The sequence below is a fragment of the Sinocyclocheilus anshuiensis genome, unplaced genomic scaffold (genome assembly GCF_001515605.1).
Source record: "Sinocyclocheilus anshuiensis isolate Anshui unplaced genomic scaffold, SAMN03320099.WGS_v1.1 scaffold152, whole genome shotgun sequence".
In the NCBI taxonomy this organism is placed as follows: domain Eukaryota; kingdom Metazoa; phylum Chordata; class Actinopteri; order Cypriniformes; family Cyprinidae; genus Sinocyclocheilus; species Sinocyclocheilus anshuiensis.
In genome coordinates this window covers 2,268,499-2,282,232 of record NW_015555781.1, presented here as the reverse complement: position 1 = coordinate 2,282,232, position 13,734 = coordinate 2,268,499, and the positions used below count along the sequence as shown (strand labels likewise).

At 36.0% G+C, this 13,734-nt stretch overlaps 2 protein-coding genes across 6 annotated transcripts in view; one reads left to right on the top strand and one right to left on the bottom strand.

Moving 5' to 3' along the window:
- LOC107674736 (sorting nexin-8-like) overlaps nt 1–11,033 on the top strand; it is a 14,543-nt gene extending 3,510 nt beyond the window's left edge. The window contains exons 4-13 of the mRNA XM_016468829.1: nt 696–886; nt 3,845–3,965; nt 4,288–4,424; nt 4,612–4,692; nt 5,607–5,767; nt 6,892–7,021; nt 7,100–7,168; nt 7,895–8,044; nt 10,112–10,261; nt 10,400–11,033. Coding sequence (XP_016324315.1) covers nt 696–886; nt 3,845–3,965; nt 4,288–4,424; nt 4,612–4,692; nt 5,607–5,767; nt 6,892–7,021; nt 7,100–7,168; nt 7,895–8,044; nt 10,112–10,261; nt 10,400–10,489 — 1,280 coding nt within the window. The 3' untranslated portion in view covers nt 10,490–11,033. The remainder of the gene's footprint in view (nt 1–695; nt 887–3,844; nt 3,966–4,287; nt 4,425–4,611; nt 4,693–5,606; nt 5,768–6,891; nt 7,022–7,099; nt 7,169–7,894; nt 8,045–10,111; nt 10,262–10,399) is intronic.
- Nucleotides 11,034–12,078: 1,045 nt separating this feature from the next.
- Nucleotides 12,079–13,734, bottom strand: part of LOC107674605 (7,8-dihydro-8-oxoguanine triphosphatase-like) — a 5,654-nt gene continuing 3,998 nt past the window's right edge. For 4 of the 5 annotated variants that reach the window (XM_016468630.1, XM_016468629.1, XM_016468627.1 and 1 more), the window contains exons 3-4: nt 12,682–12,827; nt 12,079–12,580 (exon numbers count right to left, since the gene is read on the bottom strand). In XM_016468630.1, coding sequence (XP_016324116.1) covers nt 12,408–12,580; nt 12,682–12,827 — 319 coding nt within the window. In that variant the 3' untranslated portion in view covers nt 12,079–12,407. The remainder of the gene's footprint in view (nt 12,581–12,681; nt 12,828–13,734) is intronic. The other variant, XM_016468626.1, reaches the window with a different exon arrangement.

Genomic DNA, 13,734 nt, shown 5'->3' with positions numbered 1-13,734 from the left:
TCTTTGGTTTTGAGACTTTAGTCTTTGCAACTTCAGGGATCTTATCTATGCACAATCAGCTTGTAACACTCCAAAGAAAAAGGAAAACTTGAAATCGCATCATATGACCCCTTTAAAGTTTCTATTCAACAGGCCTCTTGTGTTATTTCAGGTGTTGCCAGTATGACAGTTGACTGTGCACTTTAATAGTGAGATTTCCTGTTTTCTCCTCTAAGCAAGACCAAGTTTCCTGTCAACTGCATGCCAAATGCATATCTCTCTGTGGAATGACCAATAAACATTTTTTTTACATTCCACCAAACAAAAGCAAAGATCCTGGGTTGAATCTGCTGCTGCTTTTTGCTGAGTCAAGCAGTTTTTCCCATTTTCCAGATTTTCCATTCTAAATTTGACACACAAACCACAGAAATTCACAGAAAAAAACATTGTGTGCCGCACAGCTCAACATTGTTTATTGTTTTTCTTTCATTCTTTGTCATTCCTTGTGACCTTTCTGTAATACTGTGTTATTTATGTGCTGTCACAAGACTCTCATGGAACAGAGATAGAAAGAAAGCAATCTTCTTCTTTATATTATGTAAAATGATTAAGTATGATACTGTGATCACTCACGTGTAATGTATTGTCAGTCACATCTGGCTATCACACCTCTTTAAATACAGTACAGACCCTGTTATACACCATGTTTTTTTAAGAGTTCCCGAAGCCTCAGCTGGGAGAGCCAAAGGAGCTTCAGACTCTGAAGATGCAGTCAGTTCAGGAGAGTCCTTTGAACTTGTCTTTGACTCTGGCAGAGCTGTTAAAGAAGGAAAACATCAAAGTTGAGCTCATTCCCGAGAAGAAGGGACTGTTTCTTAAACACGTGGAGTATCAGGTCACCAGTGAGGTGAGTGACTTAGGAGGCAGTATTAAAGTTCATCCCAAAAGTAAAAATGTGCTAATAATTTACCCACCATCAAGTTATCTAAGATGTAGATGAGCTTGTTTCTTCAGAGAACATATTTGGAGAAATGTAGCATTACATCACTTGCTCACCAATGGATCCTCTGCAGTCTGCAGTGAATGGGTACCGTCAGTCTTTGGTTTTGAGACTTTAGTCTTTGCAACTTCAGGGATCTTATCTATGCACAATCAGCTTGTAACACTCCAAAGAAAAAGGAAAACTTGAAATCGCATCATATGACCCCTTTAAAGTTTCTATTCAACAGGCCTCTTGTGTTATTTCAGGTGTTGCCAGTATGACAGTTGACTGTGCACTTTAATAGTGAGATTTCCTGTTTTCTCCTCTAAGCAAGACCAAGTTTCCTGTCAACTGCATGCCAAATGCATATCTCTCTGTGGAATGACCAATAAACATTTTTTTTACATTCCACCAAACAAAAGCAAAGATCCTGGGTTGAATCTGCTGCTGCTTTTTGCTGAGTCAAGCAGTTTTTCCCATTTTCCAGATTTTCCATTCTAAATTTGACACACAAACCACAGAAATTCACAGAAAAAAACATTGTGTGCCGCACAGCTCAACATTGTTTATTGTTTTTCTTTCATTCTTTGTCATTCCTTGTGACCTTTCTGTAATACTGTGTTATTTATGTGCTGTCACAAGACTCTCATGGAACAGAGATAGAAAGAAAGCAATCTTCTTCTTTATATTATGTAAAATGATTAAGTATGATACTGTGATCACTCACGTGTAATGTATTGTCAGTCACATCTGGCTATCACACCTCTTTAAATACAGTACAGACCCTGTTATACACCATGTTTTTTTAAGAGTTCCCGAAGCCTCAGCTGGGAGAGCCAAAGGAGCTTCAGACTCTGAAGATGCAGTCAGTTCAGGAGAGTCCTTTGAACTTGTCTTTGACTCTGGCAGAGCTGTTAAAGAAGGAAAACATCAAAGTTGAGCTCATTCCCGAGAAGAAGGGACTGTTTCTTAAACACGTGGAGTATCAGGTCACCAGTGAGGTGAGTGACTTAGGAGGCAGTATTAAAGTTCATCCCAAAAGTAAAAATGTGCTAATAATTTACCCACCATCAAGTTATCTAAGATGTAGATGAGCTTGTTTCTTCAGAGAACATATTTGGAGAAATGTAGCATTACATCACTTGCTCACCAATGGATCCTCTGCAGTCTGCAGTGAATGGGTACCGTCAGAATAAGATAAAGACATCATAATAATCCACAAACCATGCCATGCTGGTTTCGTCTGGCCAGAGGAGAACTGGCCCCCCGACTGAGCCTGGTTCCTCCCAAGGTTTTTTCTCCATTTCTGTGACCGATGGAGTTTTTGGTTGCTTGCCACTGTCGCCTTTGGCTTGCTTAGTTAGGGACGCTTGACTGATTGCACAGACACTATTGGAAGAGAGCTGAACTGGATGATGACATCACTGAATCATCAATGAACTGACTTTAGCTGATAAATGACTCTTTGTTATTGTCTTCTTGTATTATTGACAAACTATTTTCCTGTTTGACACTGTAAAGCTGCTTTGACAGTCAGTATTGTATAAAGTTGACTTGACTTGACTTGACAAGTAATCCATCAAGGCATTTTTAACTTCAAACCGTTGCTTCTGGCTAAAATATGAGTCCTATATCCATAATGTTGCTTATTCCAGTGAAAAACTCATCTTGTCTGAATCAGGAGAGAAATATGCACAGATCAAGCACTGTTTACAAGCGAAAACACAGATTTTGATGTGAGATAACAGAGGATGGACTTTTTCATTGGAGGAAGCGTTATTATGGATTATGGACTGGTTTTTTGGCTAGAAGTGATTTAAAGTTGAAAACCTTAATGAAAGATTTGTTTCTTACAAACATGCAGCTTTTCACTTGACAAGACATTAATTGAAGGACTGGAGTCGTGTGGATTATTGTGATGTTTTTATCAGCTGTTTGCACTCTAATTCTGACGGCACCCATTCACTGTAGAGCAGGGGTGGGCAAACTTGGCCCTTCCAGGCCACTTTCCTTCAGAGTTTAGCTCCAGTCCAACCCTAATCAAACACACCTGAACCAGCTAATCATTGTCTTCAAGACTACTAGAAGGCTACAGGCAGGTGAGTTTTATCAGGGTTGGATCAAATCTCTGCAGGAAAGTGGCCTGGAAGGGCCCAGTTTGCCCATCACTGCTGTAGAGGATCCATTGCTGAGGAAGTGATGTAATGCTAAATTTCTCCAAATCCATTCAGATGAAGAAACAAACTCAACTACGTCTTGGATGGCCCGAGGTTGAGTACATTTTCAGCAAATTTTAATTTTTGAGTAAACTGTTCTTTTAAAAGACCCAGTTTACAAGTTTACAGTTTTTCTGTTATTGGTCAGAAAAAAAATAGTTCCAACTCTATACCCTAAACCATTAGTTGAGTCATTGTTGCTGTGTCAGGCTGGCCATGATGCACAAACAAAAAAGACTTCTCACAATATTAAGCTGAAAAAAATGGCCCACTTTAGCTTTAGTGTCTGTCTCAGGTGATCCAATCACATGTGGACAGCTCAAAATAAATGTGTAAACAAGGACCAGTGAGTCTGGCTCATGTTCTGAGGAATTGATTTCCTTGATTGGTTGAGATAAAATAGCTTGACTTTGCAAAGACGGTGTTATAGAATGATGAGGGGCACAAAAAATATTATTATAAAAAGACCTCAGGGAAAAAAAAAATATTTAAAAGTAATAATATTTATTTTTTTATATAAAAGATAATCATAAAAAAGTATTATCTCTTCAGTGCTAAATTGTACAAAAAGACATTCAGTTGAGTTGCTACTGAGTCATTGCAACAGTTACAGTTGTAATATTTAAACATATCACTGATGGTTTATCTACTATGTGCCCTTTTGCAGCGTTTTACAGTATCAGTCTATCGGCGATACAATGATTTTGACATCTTCCATGAGCTTCTGCTTCAGAGATATGCTTACAGAGTCGTGCCGGCGCTTCCTCCCAAAAGGGTGCTGAAAGGAGGTAAGGCGTTGATTTATTCATTGTAAAATCTCAGCCTGTGAAAGGTTTGTAATCAAACCTGTAGATTATAGTCTTGTGCATTTCTCACTTAGACTGTGCTGTGACATTCAATACTTTCTGGGAATGCACCAGACTAACAATTGCAGCTCTGCCAAAATTAAAAACGTAAACTTGTTCTGTTTTTCTGCAGACTTCAGCAAGATGTTCTTCCATAGTAACTGAGTACCAGAAAGTTCCTTGCTGTGTTTTATTAATGGAAGGACTATGTTTTGTTGTTCCTGGAAAAGTTTAATCTTTTCTCTGTTCTTTGGCCCCGCTGCAGTCCTGACCTCCATGACAGAGCGAGAGTTCATTGAAGGGCGGAGACGAGCTCTGGGCAGGTTTCTGAATCTGGTGGCACGACACCCTGTCTTTTCCGAGGATGAGCTTGTGAAAACATTCCTCACCTTCAGTGGCTCGGTGTGGATTTTTTTGCTAACCGTGTACTTGAATTTCTAGATAAACAGGATTATTTTTTTATACTGGAAGAAAAATGCATTTAAACGTACATTTGATATGCCAGTTCTGGCTTGAGAAAATATTTTTTTATATATATTCTTCCTAGACATTCATGTGACTTCCAGATTTCCATATTTATGTCCCACAGGATGTCCAAACTAAGCTTAGAGATGCTTGCAAAAAACTGGGTGATGAGTTCATGACATGCAAATATGCAACACAGGCCAAGGTTTGATTCAGTTTTATTTTACTTAACATGTTAAAATGTATGTTTATGTTCAAATGTTATAATATTCTCTTTTATTGGAAACCATACATCAATGGAAAGCTTATTTATTCAGCTATGTATAAATCTAAATTTCAAAAAATGTGGTTTTGTGGTCCAGGGTCATATTTAATAATTAATATTGCTTGTCTGTAGGCCTGTCACGATAACAACTTTTTGTTGTGCGATATATTGCCCCAGAAATAATTGCGATAAGCGATATTATTGTCATTTTAAAGACCATTTTATGCCACTGAATATATAATCATAATGTAACAGCATAATAATGCAAGAAGGCCTACACACTTCCAAATGACAACAAACTTTTAATTTTTAAGAATATTAAGTATCAAATTATGGAAATTAAGTATCAAAATATTAGATACCTTAAAAAACCTGAATAAATAGTAAATAAACATTTTCTAACAAAAAGTGCAAAGTAACAGATTAGAAAAAAAGAAAAATGCACAAAGAACTTGTCTGGAGATTTTTCCATCTACAGATTTTTCCCTGACCTTCTTTTCTCTGTAAATTAAGGGTGCACACTATTCCTGAAAAACACAATCACTACTCAGCAGTCAGATGTGTGTATGCACAAAGTCACAGATCCCTAAACAAGACCATATCTGCAGATGAAACTTTGTTTGTAGAAGCATTTTTAAAATTTGAACTAGACCACGTTATCCTCGAGAAGCTGCAAAAGACACAGGTGCAAGTGGAATGTACAAAACATGGTGGCATTCATTTTTAAGTAAATATAATGGGCGATATATTGCGTCACCAAAAATGATTGAGGTCATGTACATATATTGCGCGATAAGTCGATATATTGATTATTGCGACAGGCCTACTTGTCTGTATTGTGATTTCTCCTGCAGGATTACCTCCCAGCGGATGTCCAAAGTCAATTTTCATCTAGCAGAGAGCTCATCAGAAATATCCATAACAGTTTTCAGAAATTACGGGACAGGGCAGAGAGGATGGCCGAGCGCTCGAAGGAGAATGCCACAGATCTGCTGATGTTTGGGAAGGAGCTCAGGTACCACCTCATCCTGAGTGCTGTTTCTGAATCTCTGCGGTATCTCTTAAACCAGTGGTTCTCAACCATGGGTCTGAGGTCCACCTCCAAGGGCAAACTTCCAAGGGGGCCTCAAATGTTTTAAAATAAGTAAAAGCAAGCCTTTAAACAACTAAATCAAGATATTTCTTAATTTAATTGACCCCTAAACCAATGGACTTTTTAATTACAATTATGTCAGTAGTTACTTATTTTAATCTATGGACACTCTTAATTTCTATAATTTAAAAAAAGGTTGAGAACCACTGTCTTGGACATAGAAAGACGGGGGAAAAAAATTAAGAACGTTCAAAACATAAAGGCAGCTGTACATTTTTATTTATAAAATTATAGATTTTATTTATAAAAACAGTTATTGGCTGACCATTTTTTCCTACCCACCAGTACTGTTAGATGCATAAATATAGAAGAACATCTCAGCTGTGTAATTATTTATGTTTTTGGCCATTTAAGAAGTAAACTGAATTATGAATTTTAGGACTATATAACTATATGGGAAAAAAAACAGCAACATTTCAGAATGTTTAAAATATAAAGGCAGCTGTAGATGTTTATCTATAAAAATATTATGCTTATGTGCCAACCACAGTTTTTTCTACCACCAGTACGGTTAGATATATAAATAAATAATGTGATTAAAATCATGATTTAAATCATGTATTTATTTTATACTATACTTTTTTTTTTTTTTTTTTACTTTTTTACACATAATTTTGTCTACCCACCAGCAGTGTTGATGATTTAAATAATTATATTAATCACATTACTTATTTATACATATACTTATTTATTTTATACTACTTCTATTTTTTCTTAACTACACCTATCACCCCTTACAGCAAAATAAATAAATGAATAAAACCTTCAAAGTGATACAAGTCTACAAATCAACCTGTGGGGGTTTATTTTTTGATGGTGACTGTTTGACTGTGTGTTATTTCTTATGCACAATGGTACAGTACAGTAACATTAACCGTTTGAGTAGGTGGAAATACCAGATTTTTTCAGTGGTTTGAGAGAGCCTGATTGTCAGATGTTTATGACTACCTGCCATAGATTTCAGCTTTGTTCTCTCTCCGCTCCAGTTCTTTGGGATCAGATGAGTCACCTGTGCCTATCCTGGCATCCTGCAAGAGTCCTTGGGCTGCACTCAGACGCTCTGTCAAAGGGCTTTCTGTTGAGTTCTCACTTCTGTCTGAAAAAGCTGCCCAACAGGTACTGTGCCGCCCACACATACCATGTGAACTGGCTGCGTGCTGCTACAGAGGAATTTAATTTGTTTCTTTAATACAGGGCAGAAGAGAGGAGGATGATGTGGTGGAAAAACTAAATCTGTTCTTGGACTTGCTGCAGTCGTACAGGGTGAGTATTGATGTGCTTTAACAATTAGCTACAGCTTTATGTTTTTGTCCATTTAGAGGCAATAAACTGAAATATGACTTTGAGGGCGGTTAAAATATTATACAGCAAATACTCTACCAGTCAAAAGAACTGTTATTGTTAATAATGTTTCTAGAGCATCAAATCAGCATATTAGAATGATTTCTGAAGAATCATGTGACACTGAAGACTGGAGTAATTATGCTGAAAATTCAGTTTTAACATCACAGGAATAAATTACATTTTTAATATATTTTAAAATAGAAAGCAGTTATTTTAAATCGCAATAATATTTCACAGTATTACTGTTTTTATTGTATTTTTGATCAAATAAATACAGCCTTGGTGAGCATAAGAGACTTCTTTGAAAAGCATTACCGTGAGATACTTATTTTAAAAACATTCAAAATTATATGAATTATTACAAACATTTGACTGTACAAACATATAGCAAACGAGTTGTCATTTAGCTGTTTTCATCCACTGTTTATCTAGCTGTAATAAGCTGATTTGCCTTTTGCTTCTTTTCGTGGAGAGAGAACAGGAAATAAAGGGGAGACAGAGGAGTAACAGAATTGGCATGTGTTGCAAGCTGAATTCAAACCTGTGTTACCCACATGAGCACCAAAGCTCAATGTACATATAAGTTACAACTAAGCCATGGCACAGAAGATTTTTTTATGAGTGTGTATGTGTGGTGTCATACAGGACTTGTGTGAACGGCATGAGAAAGGGGTCTTGCATGAGCACCATCGAGCGCTGCAGAAGTACGGTGTCATGAAAAGACAAATGCTGAGTGCCACGGTGAAGCCTAAAGAACAGGTTTCTGTCGAACAGCTGGAGTCCCGCATCGTCCAGGTCAGCCCTCACACACACACACACACACACACACACACACACACACACACTAAAAGGAGCTGCAGCAGCTTGTGAGGCAGAATTACCAGAGGGGAAATGTGGGGGCCAGTAGCTTGAAGGGCGCTGATACATCCTTTTAATTTAGTAGGTGAAATTGATCTGAAGGGCTTGAAACCAAAGCCCTTGAGCAAGGTTTGCATCCTCAAAATCTCTCTGGGGATGTCGCAGGCATCTAAACTAAGATCTCTGCCTCTTTAGAGAGGTAGTAGAAGGCCTCTTTTTTTATCTTGTTTAGGCCAGGGGGTTTTAAACTGGGGTCTAGAGAGGCTGCAACGAAGGTTTGTGAAAGATTTGAGTTAAAAAAAAAAACATTGTAAAATTGTAAAAACACATTGTACATTTTTTTTTAATAGATGTCAAAATTAAAATGTTAACATAAGATATTAAAGGGATAGTTCACCCAAAAATGAAAATTAAGATATTTTTTATGAAATGTGAGAGCTCTCAGACCCTGCATAGACAGCAACGCAACTGTAATGTTCCCAAGTCCAGAAACATAGCAAGGACATCGGTAAAACAGTCCATGTGACATCAATAATTTATTCAACAATTCTTCTAACCTCTTCTACGTCTTCAGCCATTTTAGAGTATCACAACACATACGCACGCTTTCCCCTAAGCATAAACTACGCAGATTATGTTCATGTGCGCGCTTTCTCCTCCGAACGTAAACAACACTGTGGCTGATTACGTCGATTATGCTCTTGGGTACTCTCCAAAATGGTGGAAGACGTAACTTGGGGGAGAAGAATTGTTAAATAAATAGTTATTTTTGTTTTCTTTGCACTCAAATTATTCTCGTAGCTTAGCAAAACTGAAGTTGAGCCACTGATGTCACATAGACTGTTTTACCGATGTCCTTGCTACGTTTCTGGACTTGGGAACATTACAGTTGCGTTGCTGTCTATGCAGGGTCTGAGAGCTCTCACATTTCATCAAAAATATCTTAATTTGTGTTCCGAAGATGAACGAAGGTCTTGCGGGTTTGAAACGACATGAGGGTGAGTAATTAATGACAGAATTTTCATTTTGGGGTGAACTAACCCTTTAATTAAATATTTAACAGAATTTGATTTTAATGGTAATACACTACCATTAAAAAATTTGGACTGAGTAAGATTTGTATTTATTTATTTATGAAAGAAATTGACACTTTTATTCAGCAAGGATGAAGTAAATTGATCAAAAGTGACAGTAAAGACTGATAATGTTACAAAAGATTTCTATTTCAAATAAATGCTAGTCTTATTGAACTTTCTATTCAATAAAATGTATCACTGTTTCCCACAAAAATATGATGGAAGGATCATGTGACACTGAAGACTGGCGTAATGACTGCTGAAAATTCAGCTTTGCCATCACAGGAATAAATTACATTTAAAATATAAATGTTATTTTAAATTGTTATAATATTTTACAATATTACTGTTTTACTACATTTTTGATACAACCTAGGTGAGCATAAGAGACTTCTTTCAAAAACATTGAAAAATATTACTGAATATTACTGAAATAGGAATTAATAACACTTGTGTGCTAATGTACTTTCATTGTATCACTAGCACTGAGAATATTTTATAACCCACCAAGTAATTCCCAGCAACTCATTTCATTTTATGTCTATAAAATTTACTTTGGTTTTGTTGTTTACTGACCAAACTTGCATATAAGCATTTAATTGATCATTTGAGCAGCCATTTTGTACATTCATTTCATTTTATCATCTAAGAATTTGATTTATCAATTGCATTTTGTTAGAAAAAAAAAAATCATAAAGGCCCCAGCCAGGTGGAGAACAAGAGAAACATGCTTGATTGATATTGATGCAATGCCAAATCATGTGAGGCACATACAATATCTGTCTAACCTTCAAATAGTCATGATCCAGTGGTTTTTAACTGCCGGGTGTCTCATCGTGATAATGATAATGATAATGATGATGATGGAGGTTAGGGTGGGAAGACGTGACCGCACTGTGACCTCACTCTGATCTCTGACTCACGGCAGCAAGAAAACGCCATTCAGGCCATGGAGCTGCGCAACTACTTCTCCCTGTTCTGCCTGCACCAGGAGAGCCAGCTCATATTTACATACCTGCTCATTACGTCTCACATCCTGGGGGCATTTGTAGACTCCCAGGTGCAGGGACATAAAGAGGTAAGCTTACCATAAGCTTATCTAGTATCTCTGTGTTAACGCTATTCATTTTAATGTGTGCCAAAGTTAGTTTTATTACTTTGATCCTAACAAAGCCTTCTAATATTTGTTGTTGCGTCTTATGTTGCTCTGATCTAGATGGGTGAGGTGTGGCAAGATCTTCATTCCAAGCTTAAAAGTCTTTTTGGGGACGGTAACGGACAGTCTCCGCCTCTCAGCCCAAAATAGCCTCCCTTCTGTGCTTTCATGATCATCCAGCCTGTTTTGAATAGCAGGAACTATTCAGGAACTACAGACAGTCAGTATTCTTTCTTGCAAAGAATTATGGGGAACTGCTTCTGTGTAAATGTGTTATGTGGCAGTTCTTAAAATCTGTCTGTCTGAGGTGAAAAGGGCCCTTAAATTCCTAGAGTTTGAACAAACTGACACCTAAAATAAACGGCTAATGTTGTTGAGAATAATTTTAGGTTAGATGTTACAACACTGTATTAATGTTTAATCTACATGTATGCAAAGCTGATGTTGTTGTTTAAAACGTAAGCTAATCTGAAAAAGAAATTTTACATTGTAAAAAAAAAGTGTAAACACATGAAAGATGACCTATATTTACTATTTTAGTGCAATATAAAGAAATGAACTGAGAAGCTAATAGCCAGTGAGCAAGAGCAGTGGTCAGTTGAATACACTTAGCAAACATGGGAAATATGCAGAAATGATGTTATTTGATGCAAAGGCATCATATTCTTCCTTGTTAATGGTTTCAACTGACAGATTTGTGTTTTCTGTCAGTCTGATTGTATGTTGTCTATTTTCGAATCTTCAGACTTGTACTTCTTGCAGCTGTTTTGTTTTCACATTTCATCTTTATTTGTAAGTAATATTTACACTACCATTCAAAAGTCTGGTTTTATTTTTGAAAGAAATTCATACTTTTATTCAGCATGAAAAATTTAGCAAAAGTCACAGTGAAGACATTAGTGTTACGAAAGATTTCTATTTCAAATAAATGCTGTTCTTTTGTACTTCCTGTTCATCAAATAATCCTGAAAAAAAATGCATCATGGTTTCCACAAAAATATGAATCAGCACAGCTGTTTTCATCACTGACAAGAAATGTTTTTTGAGCAGGAAATCAGCATATACTTGCATCCTTGCTGAGCATTACCGTGAGGTATTCAAACTTTTGAACAGTAGTGTATACAAGTGAACACTTTCAAACTAGTTTTCTGACAGTTCTGTAGCTGAGCCCGGATCCAGAGAGTCTTAATCAATAAATACAATGAGCATGATACAATTAGTTATTATTAGCTGCTCTGTGCGCCAAAGACCTGTTTTCATTCAATAAATCATGAAGTTCTGAAATTTTTAGACTGCTATTAAGCTATCATGTGAACTATACTTTGAAATATGTATATATGAAAAAAAAAACTTTTACTGTCAATTTACCATATTGTATAGATGACATATTGCTGCTGGTTGATGTTTTATTATCATATTTTTGTCTTAATTGTTTAACATTCTATAAAACCGTTTAGCAGAGCTTATTATCATTTGTCTTATTCGAATGTTTGATTTTATGTTTGGACTAAGTAAAGCATTAAAGAAATAGAAACTGTTGTTGTACTCCAATACATATTCAATTCTGCCACCTGCTGGCATAGAGGGCAAATGGTTTGAGAATTAGGTTTTACCTGGCTGTGACATTTAGTCAGGAGAGATAGACAGACAGATAGATAGATACTTCATTTTATTCTGCACTTTTATTACAACTACATTTTATTTAGTAGATGACAGGTAGTTGAAGATGAAAGAACTTAGTAGGAAAGGTATGATTTTTGGTGTAAAAAAAAAAAAAAGAACTGTTGTAGGAATGATGAACAAAGAAACAGGTAAAAACAAAACATCAGCATACAGAAGATACATGTGTGAATTGAACCAAAGATAAATGGAACATAAAACAGATAATGCCATTTTCTCATGCAAAAAACAAACAAACTGTGCTTATACAAAATGCTGTATATTACATTAAAATACAGCATTTGATATCTGATGATTTCACATAGTATGGCCATCTCCACAAAACCACGTAGTTGGATAATTTCCACTGATACAGTGGCAATGTTCATCAGTGGTATTCAAACCCCAATCACACATCCTCCACTTCCTCCAGTTTATGCTCCACTATCACATCGTGACCGTGGAATTTAAAATATCCCAAGAACTTCTTTTTCTGAAGCATCAATGGGAACCACAGGACGTCATCTGCCCACATCTGACTGAAAGGTATTTTATCTGTGTCAAACCACTGTGGCCTCATCTCTGAAAGAGAAAACAAACCTCTTCAGTCGCATGTTATTAGACCTTCTGTCTCAGTATGTGTCTCACAAACTGGATCATTAAGTGATGTGGCGCTGTATTACCGTCTGATTCGTTTGGCTCTCCTTTATAGGTGTCAGCTCTAAAAATGTGGACATCCAGCAGTTCTGTTTCCCCAATAAACTCAAATTTGATATTTCCAATCTTGTGGAGGGTGTCAACGGTAAGGCCACTTTCCTCTAGCAGCTCCCTGTCACATAAAACGTTATTTTGTTTTAGCTGGAAAACCAATAAAAGCAGGGAAGATTGAACATGGCCAAACGCTGGCACCACTGTTAAGTTCTACAGACAAGTAAATAATATAAAACATTCTCAGCATTACAAGGTTCAAATTGTTTAACTTTGATCTCTAGCTTCAATAAAGTGAAGAGATAGTGGAAGAATATAGCTTTTTTAAAGTTAAACATAAAACATGGTAATGTACATTTGTGTAAGAAAAAAATCTAATATACATATTAAATTCATACATATATACATATATAAATATATGTATATATATATACAGTGGGTACGGAAAGTATTCAGACCCCCTTCAATTTTTCACTCTTTGTTATATTGCAGCCATTTGCTAAAATCATTTAAGTTAATTTTGATATTTTCCGTACCCACTGTATATATATATATATATATATATATATATATATTCATAAATCTCTACTCTTGGCACCAGAAAGATAATTCTTAATGCTTTTACACCTGAAAACAATTGCTATGATTCAGTATCGGAACTGTAAGACAATGACATTAACCAAAAGGTGGCCAAACGTCCAATTTTCTTGTCCCTGGAAGTGTTTTACAGCACTTTCAAAACACCCCGTAAAAACACTGCAAAAAACGTAACCTCCAAGAGCACAAACATAAAATAACTAAATGTCTGTTATATAAAATTGTATTCCTCATATGTTCTCTTATTTATGTTACGTTTGTAATTTTTTTTTTTTTTGTAAATTCATAAACTTGTTATAATATTGTTTTGATGCAATGGCTACGACGATTTTTGGTGAATTATAGTAAAAACAGTTAGGGTCAGTTTCACCTGCAGTGCAAACATGATAATAATTATTAATTATAAGAAGATTATATGCTCACTAAAATAA